This window comes from Globicephala melas, chromosome 18 (assembly GCF_963455315.2).
Source record: "Globicephala melas chromosome 18, mGloMel1.2, whole genome shotgun sequence".
NCBI classification, from domain to species: domain Eukaryota; kingdom Metazoa; phylum Chordata; class Mammalia; order Artiodactyla; family Delphinidae; genus Globicephala; species Globicephala melas.
In genome coordinates this window covers 66,990,132-67,013,751 of record NC_083331.1, presented here as the reverse complement: position 1 = coordinate 67,013,751, position 23,620 = coordinate 66,990,132, and the positions used below count along the sequence as shown (strand labels likewise).

Sequence of the window (23,620 nt, the reverse complement as noted above, 5' to 3'; positions counted from 1 at the left end):
CACAGGGAAGTGACCCCTCCCTGGGCACACATCTGTGCCCTCTGTCCACTGCTGAGGACAGCTGCGGAGGGACCGAGCGTCTGGATACACAGTACAGACTGGCAGACACCTGGAGAGCTGCCGGCCGTGGGTTCCACCTGAGCCCTAGCGGGACCTGCCCCGCCCCGAGGGGGCTCACTGGTCTCCCCCTCTTTTCCGAGAGGCACTTACGTTCACATCTGGGCGGAGCTTGACGAGAAAGCGCTTCCTCTTGAAGCTCAGCTTCCGCACCTTTGCCCAGTTGAAGGCATTGATCTTCGTAAAACCCTGGGAACAAAGGTATCGGCCGGTGAGCCGGGAAATGAATGACAAGCAACATGCAAGTCGGTTTGCTCTGCTCACGGGGAGCTGAAAGGAGGGCTGACGTTCTCCCCCTCCTAAGAATGCCTCTTGCTGGAGAATTCCCGGGCTCTGCGACTGAGGGATGACCCCCATTCCCTTCCTGGATCATTGTTTCTCACTAATTACATGATCTGGCCTTCAAATTAAGTCTGCCTCCAGGGAGAGAAGAGGCTGGCCGAGGGGCTGATACAGAGAAAGATAAATAAAAATAAACACCATGACAACCACCACAACTACTGGCGACCATCACGGGCCGAGCGCCAGGCACTGTCCCAAGTCCTCTACAGCCCTTATCTTGTGAAGCCTTACACGGAACCCAGGGAGCTGGATTTATTATCTTCATTCTACACCTGTGGAAACTGCAGCATGGCTGGATTTTAATTTGCTCGAAATCACATGGTCACCGCAGCAGAATGAGATTCCCGGGCATGTGCCTTAACCAGCAGCTGTTGTTATAGCCACAGAAGCAACACAGCGGTTAGCGATCACCTGCTCTGTCCACACTGCTCTGCTTCCAACAGCACAAGCAGGGCCGGGGAGGGGAGACCCCACCCTCCGTGTGTCTCTGAGGCCAGAGAACAGTCTCCGGGAGGGACGCACACATCTCATCTTTGATCGCCAGGCGGGAGTGGGGGAGACACAGTGGGGAGTCGCCAGATACCAGCTCCTATCTGTGCCGTCCTCTCAACTGAAATTAGAATTCCTCGAGCCCGTTTGAACACCAGAACCATTCGTTTAAATTGGTTAGAATGAAGCAATTAGGCACAGGCAAGAAGATTAACTTCAAGATACAGTCCTTGTATATGATGACATTACGGAACAATTCTCAACACTTCAAGTGTCTCAAACACAATCCAAGCAAATTAATTCAATTGTGAGGCACCTCTTCCCCCGACTATGATCTTTAGAAATGTTTAAGGGTTTTAACTTTGAAGTGGAATGGTAGGACTGACAACCACATTGTTTCACTGTTGTTTTTCTCATCAGGGACGCCTAGGTTATTTCTGCAGGTCAGTGGGTATTAGGAACAGTCACCTCCTCAAATACCACGCTGCTCACAAAATGTCACTTCCTAGTGTCCCATAGGAAACCCAACTTCAACTTCTCTCGGGACACGAACCCTTTGGTAATTACTGTCCGTCATAAACATCTGATACAGGAGCAAAGAATCACTGGGGTTACTTTGGTAAAATACGAAGGGGGAAATGTAACCCAATCTGGCAAAGCTCAAAAAAAGAGTTTTAGGTCATGTACCTATTTACACCTTCAAAACTGGGTGAAACCTGACCCTATTTCATGAGATGAAATAGGGTCAGATGCTTTCTTCATACCCCTTTGAAACCAAAGCACTTTTGTTTAAAAGAGAAAGCCTTGAGGGATATATTGTACAGCACAGGGAATCTAGGCTATATATATATATATATATATATACACATATATATATATATATATACATATTCTTTTTTAAATTAGGTATCATTTTTTTTTAATTGAAGTATAGTTGATTTACAATACTGGGTAAGTTTCAGGTGTACAGCAAAATGATTCTGTTATATATATTATATATATATATGTAAACATCTATAGTCTTTAAAAAATTCTTTTCCATTATAGTTTATTACTAGGCAATATTTTATAACAACTTTAAATGGAGTATAACCTATAAACTATTCAATCACTATGTCATGTACCTGAAACTAATATTATATTGTGAACCAACGACTTCAATACAAAAAAAGAAAGAAGTCTTGAGGAAACCTTTGGGGTGATGAATATGTTCACTGTCTTGATTTCACTGACGGTTTCACAGGATATACATATTTAAGAACTTATACGTATTTAAGAACAGCATGCTTTACATGTGTGCACTTAATTGCATGTCAGTGATACTTCAATGAAATTGTCAAGAAAAAGAGATGCCTCAATCAATGGCGGTACAGCGGCAGCGTGATCAAGGGTGCACACGCTTCAGAGCGCAGAGTGCTATGTCCTCATGTAAGACACAGGTAAGGGTCCAGGAGCAGTATGTGCGTAGCTGCAAAATTACAGCAGGACACGGACATAGCTTCTGTGAATTTGTAAAACTGCTACATCTTCTAAGTTAGGTAAATGTGAAACCACAAACAAGCTAACTTAGGTAAAACCCAAATCAGGTTAAAAAAAAAAAACCCAAATTAGGTTAAAAAAATCAGATGACTATCATGGGCAAGTGTGAAAAAGGTGTTTATATTGGGGATCTGAAATCTTGATTCCATTATACTATGTTCAAAGTTAGGTCAACAGAGAGATAGGGATTTCTATGATCCTACAAAGTCAATACCTGCAAACAAACCTGCAGTCTTGGATTCCCCAACCAGAGCAAAGCAAAGGAAATGAAATCTGCAAGTCTGAGGGTCCGGACAGAAACAGGAAACCCTGAGATGAGGTTTGTTTTTCCCTGTTCACCTAAAAATAACTCTCAGAGGTCTTAGCCTGGACCACCCAACTTGGAATCAGAGTTGAAGGGCCAACTCTTATCTCTGCAACACCAAGGGAACCGAGCTGGTTCTAAACGCTCTTACCTGAAACACTAGAATCCCCGTGTTGGCCACAGCCAGGTTGATCTTAGTGCCTTCCCGGTCCTTAGCTGGGTGCAATCGGACGCCGTACATCTCCAGCCTGCGGGCAATCTCCAGGAGCTGGAAATCCGATTCTGCGGGTGTTTGTCCACTGACAAAACAAAAATTCAGGAGAAAGGCCAGGAGATTTGAATTCTCCGTGTCTATGAATTCAAGATTAAGCATCTTCTCTTCGGAAAGAAAAAGGCATTTCATCACCAACAATGGGGCTACCCGATCGGATGACACCCGGCCTCCCATTCATTATAATCCGAAGTTGAGCAACTGGAACAAAAGCTCTATTGCTTGTGTAACACAAAACCCCCAAAAGTCTATCTCAAACTCGGCCAGTTTTTTGGAATCTCAAAGAGTTTCCTTTAAGGTCATATAAAAGCAAAACACGACCATGTTGAAACAAGTTTCCAGTCACTTACAATAGCCCTAAACTTGCAAAGTTCAACACTGTCAAGGCCACTATCACCAAGACTCAAGTGCCTTCCTTGAAAGACAACAACGAAAACAAAAGGAGCAGAGAAGGCTTTGAAAATATTTTATTGATCAAAACAGAAAACCAGAATGGACATGGCACAAAGGTTCTCCATTTTCACAATATTCTTATACTGTCCCTAGTTATCATGTCCTCTTCCTGATTTCCTGCTACTTGGTCTTATACTCTTCCTTTTACTCCAAAGCACGGGGTGTCCTAAATTCCAGTGTTACTCTGGTCTCACAGGAAAGCAAGCAAGGAGCCCAGAGGTCTGGTCTTGAGTGGGTAACCTGTGTTACCAATAGTCCAGGATAAGAAACAACACTCACTGAGCCTCTGTGCTCTCCTCCCTCACCCTTTGTACATTTCCTCCCAATAAGTCACGTGTGTGTGTGTGTGTGTGTGTGTGTGTGTGTGTGTGTATCCACGTATGTCGAAGGACAGAGAGAAAGAGCTCAAAGCAAGTAGGAAGCAACGAAGGAGACTTACATGTGGTTATGGTGAAATTCCACAATTTTGTCTTCTAGTGCATCTTGCTGAGGTATGTACTTATTTTTTGCTAAATGCTCTCTGTCCGATGCTTCATCAAAATCCCCAATCTCAGCTACAGAGAAAGAGAGAAAGAAAAACCAGCCACATATGATTAATACTTCACAATTTGTTGTACTCCCAGTGGACTGTTCCCCAAGTAGCAAACCAGAAAAACTAGCAGACGACACAAGGCAATCCCAGCCGGTAGGTATCCTAAGGGCTAGATGTGAGAAGCGGTGGCTGGAAGGGCATATTTAACAACCGTGCCAACGTAAGACGACAATTTCGCTTTTTCTCATCTCTACCAGTTGGAAAGAAAACTTCAGAATCATCCATCTCTAGCCATCCGTGTTCCTGGTTTGTCTCTCTCCTCCCCACCCCAACTAGGGGTTCACGTCTACTTCAGGCAGTACATTCCAGTTACGTGGATGAAGGCCTTCTAACTTCTAAATAAGCCCCAGAATTTCAGGGCTTGACAAAATCAACTTTGGAGACACACGTATAGCAATTACTAGTGCAAATCCCAAATGCTTTATCATGTAAAGACGATTATAACTAGGGGTAAACGTACATAATCTAATTTGGTAAACATAAATTCAAGTGTCTTAAATTTTGTGTAGTTGTGTTGTCAGAAATGACAGATCAGATCGCAAATTCTCACAAATTTTTAGTCTACAAGGAAGTGGATGCATAATTTTCTCAAGTCCCCAAATTGCTCTAATCTGGAAAACTAAAGGATAGCGCTTTAAATTAATAATTGTACCTTAACACTAGCTCCAGCTCAGTTTACAGCAATTTAATACAGATGTAGCAGCATGCCTTTATCATATAGTCTGTGTAACAAGCTTAATAAAACGACCAGAGTCCAACTGTTTATAATAAAAGTAAGTAAACCGTTGCCATGAAGCCTAATTTTCACTCTGTCACGTGAAGCAGCTTGTCACACTTTGGGCAATGCACCCCAGTAATCATGCAGGATGTGGCCTCTATGTTGCTATAAATCACAGCCACTGAGAATATTTGCTTGGCACCAGCTGGGCCACTGGAAGAATCAGTCACCCACTAGCTTCTCACTGCCGTGGCAAATCAATAACATCATTTCCTAGTTGCACTTTGTCAACAAATTTCACCTTCCCTGAGTAAAGCTGCCACCCTCCATCACAGGAAACTGGGCAGGAGTGGCCATACTGCCATCCTCCTCACTGGTTTGCCACGGCGATGGTGACACTGTCTTTTCTGCACTTCCTCCTATCTGGCCTCAAGCAAGCACAGTTCATCTCATTCTTCACAGTAGTGCTGTTGTATCAAGTCCCCACGCACGTCGAATTAGTGAAGACTAAACCATCATTCCCAGGGGAAATACAGGGTTAGGTTCCCGCGAGACTCTGGAAACATTTTCACCAGCTAACCTTGTTTTCTGTTGAAAGACATCCTACTTTATGTACCCTGCTGATTCGTTAACGCTGGACCCAGGGCCAACAGCACTGTAATGCACGTCTGAAAGCAGCTTATCTACACCCGTAAACACCTGTGTTTACTTTCTCCGTGAGGCACATCGAAACCTTCCTGCACTTAGGAACACTACACAGCACTTCAGCAACGATGCTTGGGGGCCATTTAAAACAGGGAAATCAACGAAAAGCACAGAAATGCAAAAAGCGTGGCTCCAAAGAGATCACAAAAAGGACACTTGTTTCCAGTATGACAGCTGAAACCAGGAGGCAGAGCATCACCTCCTCCGACCTCCACTGGGGAGGTGAGGGAGGGGCGACTCCAATTTTTTACCTTCTTGCGCATGTCTGCGAGTAACCGTGAAAGCACTCACAGTTGATTCTGGGCTTACAAATAAATTTCAGAGAGCGGGTGAATTTGCAAACATGACATCTGCAAATAATGAAGACGGACTGCGTATGGTGGGAGGGAGAGGGGACTCACCTAAATCCTAAATTTCTTACGAGTTTTAAGTTTGGGTTTCTTAACATATATGGATTTTATAACAGAGCCTTTTCCATAATTCAATATGAACGAGCTAAGAATTCCAGTTTTTCCTCTGGCATCAGGGTCAATATGCCTAAACTGTCTTTTCCTCGGAGTCACTTGCTTTTCAACTCCCAAAATGCAAGGGCAACACGACTGTGACATCCACTTTCTCCCACATGCTCTCTTCTTGGAAACATGGAAGTAGGCACCCCCTTATGTCTGGAGAGTCTGAGCACTGTAATGTGCAAGATATGACTATTTTTAATTAAAGGTGTCGTATTAGCTGATGTATATACTAAATTCCTTAGCAGTGTACTCTTGGCAAAAAAAATAAGAAGACCACCACCCCGTCCCCCAAATTCTGTGAGAAGTCTCATGAGGATGTGTTTGCACAAACTTGTTCTGCCAGGTACAATCCTCAGAATGGACGCACACACAACCTGCAGAAATCTAGCCCCACCATGCCTCCTCTGTTACGTCAGGTCCAAAGAGTGTTTGATTCTTCTCTTCACCAGCTTGTCCCACTTGGTCTATTCATAATCAACTAGAGAGTATTAAAAGTCTGAAATATATACAGGGGATACCTAAGGCCAGTAACAGAGGAACCAACGAAAACAATTAGACTATGTGAAAGATGACTCCATGAATTCAAATGAAAGGGAGGAAAATTTTTTTAAAAATCAGATTGCGTGTATAGATACAGAGGAGATGAAAATATAGCTCACTAGAGATAATTTTCCATCAGCATTAACATCGCTTCTGCAGGAGGGAGATGAGCTGACCTCTCCTACCTTACTGAGGACGTCAATAACTACCAATAATTTAAATGAACACACTATTCACAGAGGACTCTGTGAAATTCCTCCTTCCATGACAGAAGGTACAGGAATGCTTAAAAATACAGAAATGGGGCTTTTTAAGTATGAGATTATAGAAACAGCGTGTCACGCGACTGCGCATCACAGAGTATAGAAACAGCAGAGATACTTCTGAACCCACCTATTTCATTTCCTTTGGAGAACTCAAGATTCTCAGGGGATTTTGAGCCCCTTGTTGGTGTCTGGGGGTGAGGGGTCCGTCAGACCAAGCACATGGTTTTCTGGATTCCCGTGACCCTCCACTTCCCGTGTGTGCATGTTTAAAAAGGAAGATTCACTCTTTCTTTAAAAAGGAAGGGCCTTAGGAGGAAGGGGCTACAAGACTGAATGGCATCAGGAATAGCCGACTAAATCTCTTCTCTCACCAAAGGCCCAGGGTCAGAGACCTTTGCTGAAGTTGCTATTCCAGCAAGGAAGCTTTATGTCGAAATTTCCCATTGTTTGGAAAGGGAGGGCCCTAGGTGAGTGAGGATAAAGAAAGGAGGGTATATTTATCGCACACCTAACATATGCTGAATATTGATGCTATCATTTCATCTGTTATGAAACAGATTCTATTATCCCCCTGTTCCAAAGGAAAGAGAGGCTGGCGGGTTAGTAACTTGCCAGGGTGAACAACCAACTAACAGAAACGAGGTCTGCCTGATTCAAAGCCCTCCTCTGTCCACTGTCACTGTAAGAAGAGAGAAGATCAAACACGGGAAAGACAAAAGTTATGTAACTTTCTGTGTCAGAGCTTCCTCATTTTAAAATGGGGATAACAGTACTGAGCTCACAGGGTTGTTATAAGAATTAAATGAGATAATATACACAGAGCTGGAACATAGTAAAGTTTACAAAGTTTACCTACTTTTTTCTTTTCGGCCTGTCTTTTCTTTCTCACATCATGTTTTCAAATGAATAAGAAAACATCCATCTACTAAGTCTGGCAGATATTCAACAATGGCATTGCACAAAAAAGAAGATAAGCATGGTCTCTAGAAACACCTCATCATTTTGGACTAAGGTAATTTGTTGACTACTGGGAGTGACCCTTCCTACAAACCTGTGGAAAGCTTGTTAACTGGGCAGTTATCTGGACAGGACGGGGCTGATTATATGGGACTACTCTGTATACAATGGAAATTTCAGAATGATATGCTAGCACAATTTTTTTTATACTAGTGCTTTTAGATGTTGACCTTCGTCTATATACATAATTTCCTTCCTGAAACATAATGTGTATATTCCATTTCAAGTAACTTCTGCCTTGACCAAGACAAAAAAAATGCCCAGGTGAGTCGTCAGGAAGCCTTCGAATGAGCACAATCTAACTTATCCTTTGTCTAGAGGAAGAAAGTTAAAAGATGTAGCTTCAAGCATCACTTGGGTTCCGTCCAGTTTCATGTGTCTTGGTTTACTGAACTCTCGAGCAGAATACAAGAAGGGAAATCTTTGACAGTTTTATGTCTGAAGGCTAATGGGCCATATTCGATGATGAATATTAAATGCAAGAACAGGACAGAACGAGTTTAGTCTACTTTGCCACCGTGTATCCAAGCTTCTCCTTTGAGTCAACTGAGTTTTCAACAAACGCGTAGTCCTTAGAAAGAGGAGACAAACACCAGAACACAAAATTCCCGGGTCAGCGTTCGGTGGGGGAGTCCATATACACAAAGTTAGGAGGACTGTTTTCCACCCCTTGGGTTTCATGCTAATAGCAGTGTAAGACAAAGACATTATTGCTTTCAGTGGATGTCAGTTTTCTCCCCACCAGGCAGATCACTGTGTTATTTCCCACATGATTTCTGAAGGAAACCAACGGAACTTACATTGCACAATGTGTGAGACCAAGAGGGCAGCGCTGGTGTCACTACACGTCAGCCTGCCTTGAGCCAGGTCCTGCTTCACCTGCAGAGCAAACAGGTACCTGCGAATACGAAGAGAGACGGGCGTCAGACACATAGAGATGGGTGTCAAGCAAGAGGGCGGGGAGGTTTGGCAACAAAGTCAGCCTCACTTTGCTCACTGGCAACTTGCCCACACAGTGAGGACCTAAAGAAATATAAGCCGAAGAACAAGAAAGTCTGCACAGGAAGGATGAATTCCTGGTGCTACTGGCTGCAGTGTAACTATTCACACCTCCCTTCAAGCACCGGGAGACATATGCTGCAATCTTTCCACACAATGAGTAATGCATTTCATTTTATATGGAGAGATACAGCCATAAGTAATTAAGACTATAACTTACCACCCTATTTTTGCAGAGTATAGACACATTTAAAATTTTTTCACAGATCAGTCAAATATACTAAAAAAAATGGCTGTATGGCTCAGACAATAACAGTAGGCTATCATGGTTAGGAAGAGCCTTGCCAATGGAACTGGAAACACAAGAGTGTCTTTTTTTCGGGAGCACAGGCTCCGGATGCGCAGGCTCAGCGGCCATGGCTCAAGGGCCTAGCCACTCCGCGGCATGTGGGATCTTCCCGGACCGGGGCACTAACCCGCGTCCTCTGCATCGGCAGGCGGACTCCCAACCACTGTGCCACCAGGGAAGCCCCACAAGAGTGTCTTTTTTTGTGGTGTAATAAGTCACTCAGCTTCTTCCACAAGCCTCAGTTGCCAGATCTTTAAAAATCAATTTATTTAAAAATTCTTTTCTTTATGAAGTAGAATAAAGCAAGTAACATGTTTGGTGGAAGAAAAAAGTATAAATCAAAGAAATTAAGTAAAAACAGTGTGATGTTAAAATCGATTTGAGAATATCAATATGAACGCATAGATTTTTTTTTTCTTTCGGTATGCGGGCCTCTCACTGTTATGGCCTCTCCCGTTGCGGAGCACAGGCTCCGGACGCGCAGGCTCAGCGGCCATGGCTCACGGGCGCAGCCGCTCCGCGGCACATGGAATCTTCCCGGACCGGGGCACGAACCCGCGTCCCCTGCATCAGCAGGCGGACTCTCAACCACTGCGCCACCAGGGAAGCCCAGATTTTTAGAAAGATATTTGCTAGATTTGCCCACTGTCTAGAAGGAGCGTGACTTCGGCAGCAACCCTTAGCAACCAGATTCTGGCTCTCACACAACTACCCATGAGAAGGATACAGAGGTAGGACCTTGCAGAAATGGTAGGTTCCAGGTGTGGGGCAGAGGAAGGTACAAAGCAAGCCTGGAAGATCTAGTTATGCCAGAGAGCAAGGCAGCTTGCAAATATAAATGGGTTATATTAAAAGGGGGAAAAAAAAAAAACCTTGAAGGGGCGGCCACTGGCCAAAGTTGTGACAACTTGAGTAGCAATAAAGAATGATTAAAGTGAACTGAAACACATGGAACTAATAAAACTTTATGAGTCCATTGTAATAGTCATAAAAATAGAAAGCAGAAAAAGTAGAATGTATCACCATTTGAGGAGTCTATTCAAGAAATTCTTTTTTAGGAAACTGGTAACCCAAGGCAAAAACTTGGGCATGTAATCTGCCTCTCCAGCAGGAAGGGTATTTCAGGATATACAGACAATCTAAGTAGACGGGGCAAAGTTCTACGTTACAGAAGAACACCGACAAATAACACAGCAAAAATAACATAATTATAAAACCCTCATCCCACACCTCTAAAGAAATGACTGACTTGGCAAGGATTGTTAATCAGTATAAAAACCACTTAGGAGTTTGGACATTTGCATACAAAGTCATATGACTTTCCTTCACAATGGAAAGGTCAGAATGTCACCACCCTTAACTCAGTGATCAATCTCAGCATCGCTAATGAAACAGGGAACACACGACATCACTTAGGATGGGATTCTAGCCAAGAATGTTCAACTTGTATCCCTTAGAACTAAGGTCTAGTTGGCAGGAAATACAGAAGACAGAGGAATAAGCTAAACAGGAGGCAACCAGACAAATTTAGCAGGTAGCTTTTTTTTTTGTTTTTTTTTTTTGAGGTACGCGGGCCTCTCACTGTTGCGGCCTCTCCCGCTGCGGAGCACAGGCTCCGGACACGCAGGCTCAGCGGCTATGGCTCACGGGCCCAGCCGCCCCGTGGCACGTGGGATCTTCCCGGACCGGGGCATGAACCCGTGTCCCCTGCGTCGGCAGGCGGACTCTCAACCACTGTGCCACCAGGGAAGTCCCGGGTAGGCTATTTTATAGTATGACCGGTTCAGTTTCTTCAACAAGATGGTATCACGAAGAGAAAAAAAAAAAGGGACTCTGCTAGATTAAGAGGTCCAAAGGGCATAACAACCAGATGGAATGTGGTCCTACAGTGAATTTCACGTTAGATGGGCAGATATAAATGACATCTGGGGAACAAAGGGGGACATTTGAGTACGGCCAGGGTACCAGATGAGATGAACAGTACATGTATATGCACAGGAAAAATCAGAAAGGCTCCCTCACTGATGTGTTAACAACACTCAGCTCTAGGCAGCAAGAACACAGTGCTTTTATCTTCTTGGTCTCCTTCACCTGTATACTCTAACTTTCTACACTGTACATTGGCTACTTTTGTAATAACAAAGGGTTCTTTTTGTTTTTTAAAAAAAGGGCTTTTTTTTTTTTTAAGAAGATGTTGCGGGTAGGAGTTTATTAATTAATTAATTTTTGCTGTGTTGGGTCTTCGTTTCTGTGCGAGGGCTTTCTCTAGTTGTGGCAAGCGGGGGCCACTCTTCATCGCGGTGCGTGGGCCTCTCACTATCGCGGCCTCTCTTGTTGCGGAGCACAGGCTCCAGACGCGCAGGCTCAGTAGTTGTGGCTCACGGGCCTAGTTTCTCTGCGGCATGTGGGATCCTCCCAGACCAGAGCTCGAACCCGTGTCCCCTGCATTAGCAGGCAGATTCTCAACCACTGCACCACCAGGGAAGCCCAAAGAAAGGGCTTTTAACACGACTAACCATAGAGGTGGCCTTAAGAATTAAATGAGATAATACATGGAAAGCATAGTGACCAGAATGAAAACATTCAGTATATGTTAGCAATTTTTTTTTTAAATAAAAGAAAAATGAATCCCCTTTAAGTCGTTTAGGAAATTCCATGATTAAGAACTAAAGAACTACAGAGGCATTCTGTAACCAGAAAAAAAACAAAACAAAAAAACACCCACAGATCCACTAGTTGACAACAGCTGACCTTTATCCACCCCCCCAATGTAATGTTTATTCATTCATTCATTCACTTTCTTTTCTCTCTCTGTCTCTGTCTCTCTCCTTGGAAAGTCAAAGTAGAGAATGGCAGAGCATATAAAGTAACCACAACATCAGCACATAGGTTTATATGGGAAGATGTGGCACAAACCGTATCTCTGGATTAGGCAGTGGTTATTGTTTCTTGAAGCCGACACATAGAACGACAGGCTCTAATTCTTATCTGTGTGGTTAGTTTTTACCTAAGTAGGAAGAACGTATATTTTAAAAGCATGATGTTCCAAATATGGTAACAGCTACCAGTTCAAACACAGGATGCTGTGTCCAGGGACAGACTCAGGGTCATGGCGACAGGCTTCGGGGCCTCTGGGGAGGGTCTCCTGTGGGTGGCGACACGGCGCTGGGTTCCGAGAGCTCACCTATTTAGACAGAGGACGAGCGCCCCGTTGCCAACTGCAGGAAGACTTTGTCACTCCCTGATTATGCTGACTTGTGCTAAGGCCCTTGTAATCTGAGAAGGACCTTCCTGGGTACCGTCTCATCTTCTCGTAAAGACAGCTGTAAGTCCCGCACGCTAGCTGCAGGGCTAACTTTAGAAATTCCGCAGCACCTTTTGCATTCTAAACTGAAGCAGCTCCAATCAAATTCACATGAAGGGCTCAAAACGGAATCAACGCTCCTTGGAGGAAGGATGGGATGTGAGGAGGGAGGCGATGACAGCAGCAGGGCCAATCAGAGGGCTGTCACTTCCAGGGACCACAGGGGAGGAAATCACACCCATCTTGATGCCATGGTTTAAACACGCCTGTTTCAATTTATTTCACCCGGGAGCTCTTCGTCTTTCTTTCCTTATTCAGTGTACAGTACGACGTCTCTGGCAGCCAAAGGGCAACACTGCAGCAGGCCCCGCAGAACAGCAAATTCTGATAGGTCCCCTGCACCTTTAAGAACACAGCCAAGTAGAAACTGGATCCCACGTCAGATGCGATGCTCGGAGAGTAGTGGAGTACGTCTGACCTCACCAGCACAGCCAAGTGATTCTGAGCTCTGCCAGAAGCAAGCCTGCTAACTTCTTTTCCAAAGACCCCTCCCCCAAGCGGTTTTAAACTTGCATCTGGGAGTCAGTACTTTTCTCCTTCTAGATGCCTGAGCCCTGGTGTCAGTAGGACAAGAGCTCCAGTGAGAGGGTAGTTCAATAAATAGAAAGGAATTCAGCTTCTTGTTTAACAGCAAAGTGCAATTTAATCTTCGATCTATATAAATGGGAAGCCGAAAGCTATTCCTGGAGGCCCGAAGAATCAGCTGCAGCTCCAGTCCCTTAAAGTCGCTGAACTGCGGGCCCGTTTCTGTCTGTCTCACTCGTGTCTGCGCCTCCTTCGCCTATGAAGTGGTGTCCATATAGGGCTTCTCCCAAAGGCTCCCTCCTTCACCATCTGCCATAGAAAACTGCCTGGCATCTCAATGGTCCCATCCTTAAATTTCTGCTTGAATAGGAATTTGAGAGTGTGGGAGAACACCACTTTGGATCTGGGAAGTCGCCTTCCCGGCATACCTTGTGACAAAGCGGAAAGCAACGGGGACCTTCTAAACTTCCTACCAATTTTATCACCCCAGAGCCAAAGGAGTTCTCTCCTCGGAAAAGATGTCCAAAATGTCAGTTAACACTGGGAGCCAGAAAACAGCGACAACAAACCCCCAAACCTGCTACGTCCAAGCTGAGCTTGTGTCACTTGAGGAATTGATCAGATCGGTCGGAACAGCTGGCAAAATACCAGGCGCACACACACGGCGTGACGCTCACAGCTGTCTGGAATTTTATAACGAGGACCAGAATGGTAGAAAATCACACATCTCTAGAGATGATGATTCACAAAAACTGAAAAGGTGCAAAACTCATTGCAAAGTAGAATGGGGAGACAGGACTGGGGTTGGGGGGCAGTGGTACTTCACGCCGCCGACTTCCTAAGCAGGATGACGGCCCAGTGAAACGCGGGAGGAAAAGGCACGCTGCTGACCAACGGCTGGACTGGCCTTCAGATTCATTTCAATATTCTGAGCTTCGAGCAACATACTTTCAACAACGGGAAAACCAGCCCCGGAAGCTGAGACACGGCAGCCCCGATAAGGACACGGCACGAAGATGCTACTGGTGTCGGCAGCTTGGAACTCAGGTGGCGGCCCCAGCTGCCCCTTCTCCACGGGAAGCGCCCTAGCCGAGGCATGTGGTTCCCAGAAGGCTGACGGCCTCTGCAGCTCCTGGCCACTTAGCTGCTTCATTCGAGGGGTGAAAGTGGAGGTAAACTATCAACGGTGACTCATTCAGAACACTGCGAAGCCATGGGAAGAGTCTTTGCCTTCCTCTCTTTCTGGAATCGCACGTTCGTGTACCTGGTGCCCCTCCTGACGCAACCCCGGGATGTCCAGCAGGGACCTCAAACATGAGCTGGCAGAACCAAACCCTTGACTCTCCACCCTCCCCAGTCCTCTACTTCCCTCCACCCCTTCGCATTCTAGTCGTCACCCATCCATCTAGTTGCTGCTTAAGTCAAAATCTTAAGCATCCCTTCTCCTTCCCTCAGCCTCCACCCACAGCCCGTCACAAATTCAAATCGACCCCGCCTCCAGCACGTGCTCCAAATTCACGTGTTTTCTCCATTTCCACTCCTACCGCCTCCGTTGCCGCCATCATCTTGGCCTGGGTGACTGCCATCTCTTCCTGTCATCCTCCCCTCGGTATCTCTGGCAACCAGTCTCTCAACACTACGTATATCGGGCCTCTGCCCCGCCTCAGTGCACTTCACCCTCAATGTTCCTGCCATGAGAGCCCTCTTTTAGGTGACTGAACGTCTGGAGCGTGTTTCTGCCTTGGGCACTGCCTAACCGTGCCTTCTCCCTGGAGAGCTCTTCCTCTGAAAATGACTGACAGATCCTTGTCGCTTTCTCAGCCCAAGCATCCCAGACCAAGCACTGTAAAGTCATCACCCGTCACCTTCTATCACATCATCTACTCCCATTACCTAAAGGCTCTTAGCATTATCTGATATTTTTCTTGTTTATTTAATCATCGTGTCTGTTCCCGTGAAAGTCAGGCCGGTCTCTTCACCACTATGCTCCCCGTTCCTGGAACAAGGCTTGCACACCACGTATACTCCATCAATACTGTTGACCGAATGTTTTCATCTCTTTGATAAATGACGAACCATTTAACAAACTCAACCACCCAAAATACTGGGCTCTCAACCCAGAGGGACAAGAAAGATGTGACAGCCCTCATCTTGAACAGCTGAAGCTGGAAAGGCATGTGCGGCAGGAATCTGGCTGGTCAGACTAGTGCAGTGTAGTCCTGAAAGGGAGGCGTTTTATCTTCGCATGTTCCCACCAGGCTCTGCTCTCTTTTGGAATACCACGTGTCTTGCTGTCAATTATAAAATGGATAGTAGCAGGGATGAAGATGCGGGTGATGGTGATGAGGATGATGGAGGCTGTCACTCATAGCATCCCTGCTGGGTTCCGGGCACTCTATGCATACGAGTACTCATCCTCAACACCACGCTGGCCAAGCAAGCACTACGGTCGCGTTGACACGGGAATTAACAGAGGTGCAGGGGCGTTTGGTAACCAGCTGGTCACACAGTTACCAGGGGCAGGGCTTGGCCACACTCCTCCCACTTGGCCACACCTTCAAAGAAACTGACGTACAGTTTATGTCGATTCACCCACTGCAGCAACAGAGAGAAACTGAGTTCACATCTTCGTTTCACAGAAGAGATTCATTTCCCAAAACTGTCTTGTGACGTGACAGGTATAAGAGGGGGAAATACGACAGTAACAGATTATAAGCCCAGATACTTCATAGCACAGCCTTCGAGAAACCAGCTTTCAGGGAAACTGTGGTACTTTCTTTCTTCCCATGTTTGTACACACAGCTGGGAGGGAGGAAGGTTAAACTGTCAAGCACAGATCAGATGCTGGTCAAGGAAACACTGGGAAAATGTTTCATCAGTTGACTTAGAACATTCACTCTCTCTGCTCCACAGCAATAAATACCCAGTTTCCAAACCACTAACCTTGTGAGTTCTTCTTGGAGCTGTGTGTGGTCAGGTGGAAAGAATTTCACCACAAACTTAACAACGACATGCTTTGGCCCTAGAAAGGGGGGAAAAAGCAGTAAAGCATTTATTGATTTGTCTTTCAAATGCCATTAAAGATGTAAGAGGGTATATTAGAAACCAATAATAAGTCTTACTCCGAGCTGCCCAGAGCACTTCTGCCAACATCCAAGTCACTTAATAGCTGGTTATGCTGGTTACTAATTTGCATTTTCGTATTGTGGGGAGACAGACACCTGTTTGGGTTTTTTTTTAATTATATTTTTTGGCCACACCGCACGGCATGTAGGATCTTAGTTCCCCGACCTGGGATGGAACCCACGCCCACTGCGTTGGAAGCACGGAGTCTCAACTACTGGACCCCCAGGAAAGTGCCAGATACCCGGTTTTTAAAAATACTGTGACAGGCGCATTACATTGAGGCATCAAACTTTTCCCCTGGAGAACGTAAATTGTACCCAGATTTTAAAAGCACGCATGTGTCTTCAAAAATTTATCTGTCTGCTTCAGTCCAAATACAGGCTTTAGACAGCTTAAGGAAGAGATAACGAAAAGGTAAATCAGTTACGTAATTTATTATTTCTAACTCTCTCCAAGGTACAGCAGCTACTGTGTTCATCACAGTCAGTCAAAGCCCTTACTAAGTGTCTCATACACCATCTTATCGATAAGTTCCAACGAAATTAGGAAGCAGATCTGGGAGGGGGTGGGCAGGGTAAGACTGGGAATGAGACAGGTAACTTTCCAGAATTCAAACAGAACATCAAATAGATTATAGAATAATAATTTGTAACCTGAGTCAGAGTTTATTTTGCTGTATAAGCCACGATACAAAAGCAATCTTACAGGTTCTGCCATTTGGACTAACAGCAAAAGTTTATGTTCTATGAAATGCAAGGTATTATGATGAAATCCAAATTTTAACAGCAGTTGTATAAAAGTAAGAAATGTCTTTTTTGCTCTACCTTTCACCATCACAAAAGATGTTGTACTTTAATTTTTATAACACACTCAAATTTAGGGGAAAAAACCCCAAATGATGTATCATAAGATGAAGATGTTGGCAATACGTACAAAATTAGGAGGAAAAAAAACAAGGCACAGGAACACTGAAACCAAGAGAAGCCGGGCCTCTTCCCGCTGAACATTCTAAAAATTAACAGAAATCCTCGCGTGTCAATTCTGGATCACAAAATAGCAAGAACAAAATGGGGAAGATGGGAAGGTCTAGCTCATTCTTCCCAGCAATTTTCACAGATGGGGAATTAAATGAGGCTACTTGGATCCTTAGAAAACCCGAAGCTAGGAAGATGCTAGCACTAATGCAAAATGACAGCTTTGTCACACGGGGCGAGTCATAGCCCACAGAGATGAAAAGGAGAGCCTCTGCTCCGGTGCTAAACCAAACCACAGCCGCTGTCCTGGGTCTGACACTTTTCCACCATCAGCAGCTCCCATCGCGGGTTACTGAGGGAACAAATGTCATCATTTTAGATGCTGTGCTTCCTCCAGCCTTCAGGCCTGGCGGCTTCTCACAGCAATGTGTCCTCCACACTTAGTCCTAGGCCAGCCACCCAATAAACGCTGAACAACGGCTGTTTCGTCTTCTGCATTAACGATTGCTTAATTTAAATGATAGAAGATCAATATCAATTTCAACTGCGTAAGGGCCACTCAACACAGTGTGCCTGTTTATTACAGCCACATAAATTGCTGTAAGTAGCCTGGTGGGGTTTCTTTTCTTTAAATAAACTTAGTTTATTTATTTTTGGCTGTGTTGGGTCTTCGTGGTGGTGCGCGGGCTTCTCACTGCGGTGGCTTCTCGTGTTGCGGAGCACGGCTCTAGTTGCACGGGCTTCAGTAGTTGTGGCTCACAGGCTCTAGAGCACAGGCTCAGTAGTTGCGGCGCACAGGCCTAGCTGCTCCGCGGCATGTGGGATCTTCCTGGACCAGGGCCCGAACCCGTGTCCCTTACACTGGCAGGCGGATTCTTAACCATTGCACTGGTGGGGTTTCTTAATCAGACATAAAACCGACCCCAAGAGGTATTGTGTGATTGTTCAACTAAAGGAATGCAGTTTTGTTACCATCCTCAGTCTCTTGCCTGGTCTCTGGCTGCAGTGAGGGACAATTTGGGATGAACTGGAGAAGAGAGCTTGTCTCTTAACTTGACCTCACAGCAGAGAGAGGGGAGGATGGTCTGGTGCTGACACATAATGAGAAGGGAGGGAAAAAGCAAGTGTTCCCTTTCCTTACTTCTCTCCTAGACCCTCCTTTATCTCTCCTTCGACAACATGGTCTAAATGCAAGGCAGACTCCCTTCTGTCCTGCTTGCCAATCACACACACACACACACACACACACACACACACACACTCTCACACACACACACACTCACACACACACTCACACACACTCACACACTCACACACACACACTCACACTCACACACACTCACACACACACACACTCACACACTCACACACACACACACACTCACACACTTTTGCGCACCTTATTTTTCCAAACACCACTTGCATTCTGATCTCACAGGCTTTGAAAAGGCAGCACAGAAAACCTCATAGCAATTTTATGAATAAATGGTTCCACCTTCCCTCTTCCAAAGTGACAGTAAGAAACATGAGCACGGACTGGACGAGCTCAACTGCTCTGGGCCTCAAGAGCCTGCTTTAGTCTTAATTAAAATGACATTTGTTTTCCAAGTTTTGATTACCGAATTGTTATATGTTAAAATTGCAGAAGATACATTTAATAGTACGTGGATTAGTGGATGCTGAAACGCAATCACGGGGTAAAAAAAGAAAGTATGGCCCCAGTGCTTGACACCACAGGGCAGACGACGCCTAGACGAGGAAGACGTCTGGCTTTATATTTGACATCCCTGTTAAACAGGCGGTGGGGGGGGGGGTTATACTTACTTCTAATCTGCTTGACAATAGGTTTTAAGAGATCCAGCCACACCTACAAAGGAAAAGAGAACAGACTGAGACATCAATTCTCAATGAGAGAGTGCAAGTATTTTGAGACTCCACTAGGAGCTGTTTAAAATCAAAATATTTTTGAGGATTTGAAGCGGTCTGTGCCTTTTTTTCCCCTCCAGAATGCCATAACTTACATTGTCTCCCATGTTTATGGAACGGATCCGAACTTGCTAATATTATCCCTGAGCTTGAAAATTAAAAATCTCTCCTAGATGCAAATAGTGCACGGTTCACTAAGAATTTTTCTATTCTCGCTGGTACTTTGATCACAGTTAGCTATTCAGTAAATATTAACGCGTGATTGCACATCCGGCTATAAATGGAGTAAAATACGCGTGCTCCTTAGTGAAACAAAATCCATGTACACAGATGTACGTACAGAACAGCACATCTTTGAGGGGTACGGAAAGGGAGTGAATATTTATAGAACACACTTTTGCACACGGCTCCATCCATAAGCTATTTACCTCTCAAAGCAAGGCGAGAGGATTCCTGTTAGTCAGGAGAGAAATCTGAGACTTGGAGAGGCTCAATAATTTGTCCCAGGCCCTCAGCTAGAATGTGGCAGAGCTAGGACTGAAATCAGGTTTGTCCAACTTCAAAGTCCAGACTCTTTTCACACACATTCTCCTTAGCATGCAATTCAAGCGGCAAAATTTTAAAAGAAGAGAGAAACCAGTTGTCATTAATAAAGTATAAGTTAACCCTTGAACTTGTGATCACGTGAAAGGGTTCTACTGAAGCTCACATTTGCATATATGATTTTTAAAAAGTTAATGGGCTTAATGTAAAGAGGGTTTTATAAGTAAATATGAAAAAGAGAAACACTCCTAAAGAAAATTATGCAAAGAATAACAGGTAATTGGTGAAGAAAAAATGCCGATGGCTAACAAGAGAATGTCCAAGTTCAGGAGTAACTTGCACTACAAATGCAAATTTAATCAAATACCATTTCCACCCATTAAATACGCATCTAGATATGCCTGTATGCAGTGCATGTCTGTATTTCATAAACCCAGACGTGGCAAGGGTGCCAGGAAGTGGACACTGCCCTACGCTACCGGTGCATGTATGAACTGGCACAACGTTTCTGGAGACCAATTAGGGAATAATTATCTAAACTCTTTCATCCCGTAACTTGACTTCTGATGAACTATTTGAGAGTGTGGGAAAATGTGTTTGGGAGGTGGGAAGATGGGTGATTTCTTTTCTTCTGCCTTTTTCTAGATCATCCAAATTACCTTCAATGATCACTCAGAATTCTCATGATGAAAAAACTAAAAGTAAAAAAATGTAAGTGTCTATTTATTCAGGTTCATCTTCCCCACCACCGTTTCAAATAAATATGATTTTCTAATGAAATTCTCATTTCTATATTCCCCGTCCCCTGCCACTCTGTTATATGAGAAAAACAATAAAGGCATTAGTTGACTTAGGATCATCTCCACTGTCGCATTCATAAGACTCAGCCTTAAAATGAGAGAGAATGATCATTCAAAACAACGATCGTCGTTTGTGAGATGAACTATCTTCCTCCCAAGAATCCTAAACGATGGCAAAAATATCTCCATTTGACAGATGAGAAAAGTGGGATTCAGACCACAGCTGCCCAGAGCTGGGACTCAAACCCTGTTCTTCAAACCCATTTATTCATTCAACAACACATCACTGTGTCACTCTGCTGGGTTCTGGGAATACAAGGATGGGAGACCAATCATGGTGCCTGCTTCATGGAGCATACGGTCTAGTGAGAAAGACAGGAAACAAAACCTTCCCAAGACAAGTAAAGAAGTACCTGAGACAAAGGAAACAAGGGGGTGTCCCAGAAGACTCTGAGTGTCAGGACAGAGAGGTTTGATCCAGTTACAGGTGCGGGAGAGGCAGGAGGAAGCCTTCCCTGAAGGTGACATTGTGCTGAAATCTCAAGAGAGGTGAGAAGAAGCTAGGAAGACATGCAGTAAAAACACCTGTCCAGGTGACTTAACATTAGGGGAGACCAACATGACAGCAGAACAAGGTTGGTGGGTCAGGAAGGGGCCAGACCCTACAGAGGCCACGTTAAGACACTTCATCGTTATCCTGAGAACACTGGGAAGAATTTTAAATATGGGGCTGATACGATCAGATTTGCACTTTGAAAGGATTACGCTGGCAGTGTGAGAACAGAAAGAGGGGGTCAGAACAGACGCAGGTTATCTGCTGCAGTCGTCCAGGCAAGAGAGGATGGTGTTTTGGACCAGGAGGGCAGAAGCAGAGTTGGGGAAAATTAGGTGGAATCAAGAAAAATGTAACATGGACTTCCCTGGTGGCGCAGTGGTTAAGAATCCGCCTGCTAATGCAGGGGACACGGGTTCGAGCCCTGGTCCGGGAAGATCCCACATGCTGCGGAGCAACAAAGCCCGTGTGCCACAACTACTGAGCCTCTGCTCTAGAGCCTGCACGCCTAGAGCCCGGGCTCTGCAACAAGAGAAGCCACCGCAGTGAGAAGCCCGCACACCGCAATGAAGAGTAGCCCCTGCTTGACACAACTAGAGAGAGCCCGTGTGCAACAATGAAGACCAAACGCAGCCAAAAATAAATAAATAAAATAAATAAATATTTTTAAAAAAAGAAAGAAAGAAAAGAAAAATGTAACAGGTAAAATCCAGTGGGATTTACCGATGGGCTAGATGTGGTGGCCGAGAAGGAGACAATAACCAGAATGATGACACTGAGATTTCTGCCATAGGCATCTGGATGGATGCCGCTGCCAATCAGAGACAGGGAGTACTGGAAGAGGGCCAGGACGGAGGGGTTCTAGACACTTTCATTTTAGGAGGTGCCCTTGGATTTCATGAGGAAGAAACAGTATGAAAATGGTGGGACACACTCATCCAAAGCTCAGAGAAGCCTGGGCGGGAGATCTCACATTTAGAGGCTGCCAGCACTGTGAATCCATGAGGACAAGACGGCCTCGTGGAGCCCAGAGGATGAAATGCATCAGCACTGATGACGCGTCTACCTTAGAACGGCCGACGGGAGCAGACAAAGACAGAAGGAACGTAAGGAGAGAGTCATGTCACGGTAGCCACAGGAAGACAGTGTTTCCAGAAGGAAGAACATCAAGAGCTGTTGAAAGATCAAACAAGATGAGAGCTAGAGTATCTGCTGGTCAGTGGACCTGGAGAGGGGCCTGAAAGTCTAGTGGACGGCGAGGAGACAGGAAGGATGAACAGCTTTTCCAAGAAGCTTGGCTGTGAAGGAAGAGGCCAGAGAACGGGTGTGTGGAGGAGGGGGAAGAATCAAATAAAGGTACTGTTGGGGCTTCCCTGGTGGCGCAGTGGTTGAGAGTCCGCCTGCCGATGCAGGGGACACGGGTTCGTGCCCCGGTCCGGGAGGATCCCACGTGCCGCGGAGTGGCTGGGCCCATGAGCCATGGCCGCTGGGCCTGCGCGTCCGGAGCCTGTGCTCTGCAACGGGAGAGGCCACAACAGTGAGAGGCCCGCGTACCGCAAAAAAAAAAAAAATAAAAATAATAAAAGTACTATTGATTTGCTTGTCTTCCACAGGAAGGACCTGGGGGTGCTTAAAAAGGGAAGGGGTTGGGACTTCCCTGGCGGTCCAGTGGTTAAGAATTTGTACTTCACTGCAGAGAGCAGGGGTTCAATCCCTGGTCAGGGAACTAGGATCCCGCATGCCACGTGCTGTGGCCCAAAAAAAAAAAAAAAAAAAAAAAAAAGGCGGAGGGAGGGCTTGAGAGTATGAGTAAGAAGATAACAATATCCTAAGACACCTGGGATGGTGTGGAAAGATAGCTCTAAAACATAGGGCACTGGGGACAGAAGGAAGAGCTTTTCCAGTGGCGGCAGGGAGGGAGCAGAAAGGCTAATGGTAGATGTACGTCAGTTTACACTTCTGTGCCGGGAAGATAAGACAGTTCCTCTTTGACACCAACCGTTTACCCCTGTAAAATCTGAGGGTTGAAGGATGTGGGCGAGTGGAGAAGAGTTGACACAGTTGTGTTTGCGTGCGAGAGAATTAACTGAAGAACTCTAGAGGGATTTCCTGTAGCTACTGAGCGTCCACTCGTGAGCCTGCCAGCCTGTGCTCTGTCGGCCTCCAAGCCTGCCTCAGGGGAACCACCTCTGAGGTCTTCCACCGTTGCCAATTCTGCCACAGAATCTGCCTAAACTTCTGCAAACCACTCAGGACCAAACAGATATGCTCTGGCAACACAGCAGCCAATTTTATGAATTGTTTTAAAACATCTCTCTTCTGCTTTTGGCATTTCTGTGGAATTCATCAAATACAAGCACCAATTTGAGCCAACCGAGCATGTGGTTTTAAACCATGAAGGCCTGGGAACATCACACTGGCCTGAATTCGCCTGTCTAGTAGAGTTTTACGGCAATAACGCCCCATGGCATCGGTTACATCACAGCTAAACTGGCCTGGGTGGGAAAGCGGGGCCCACAAGACCCTCTCCATTTACCAGTCAGATTGATATTTGCAGAGCTGAGAGGAAAGGCCTTGCACGCTAAGGACTTAAACC

The 23,620-nt window shown here is 45.3% G+C and overlaps 1 protein-coding gene across 1 annotated transcript in view; it reads right to left on the bottom strand.

The window, feature by feature from the left end:
• The window catches only part of FARP1 (FERM, ARH/RhoGEF and pleckstrin domain protein 1), a 290,467-nt gene that overhangs the window by 65,521 nt on the left and 201,326 nt on the right, over positions 1–23,620 (bottom strand). The window contains exons 4-9 of the mRNA XM_030856865.3: positions 19,027–19,069; positions 16,046–16,124; positions 8,666–8,763; positions 3,955–4,069; positions 2,943–3,090; positions 211–306 (exon numbers count right to left, since the gene is read on the bottom strand). Of these exons, the coding sequence (XP_030712725.2) occupies positions 211–306; positions 2,943–3,090; positions 3,955–4,069; positions 8,666–8,763; positions 16,046–16,124; positions 19,027–19,069 (579 nt within the window). The remainder of the gene's footprint in view (positions 1–210; positions 307–2,942; positions 3,091–3,954; positions 4,070–8,665; positions 8,764–16,045; positions 16,125–19,026; positions 19,070–23,620) is intronic.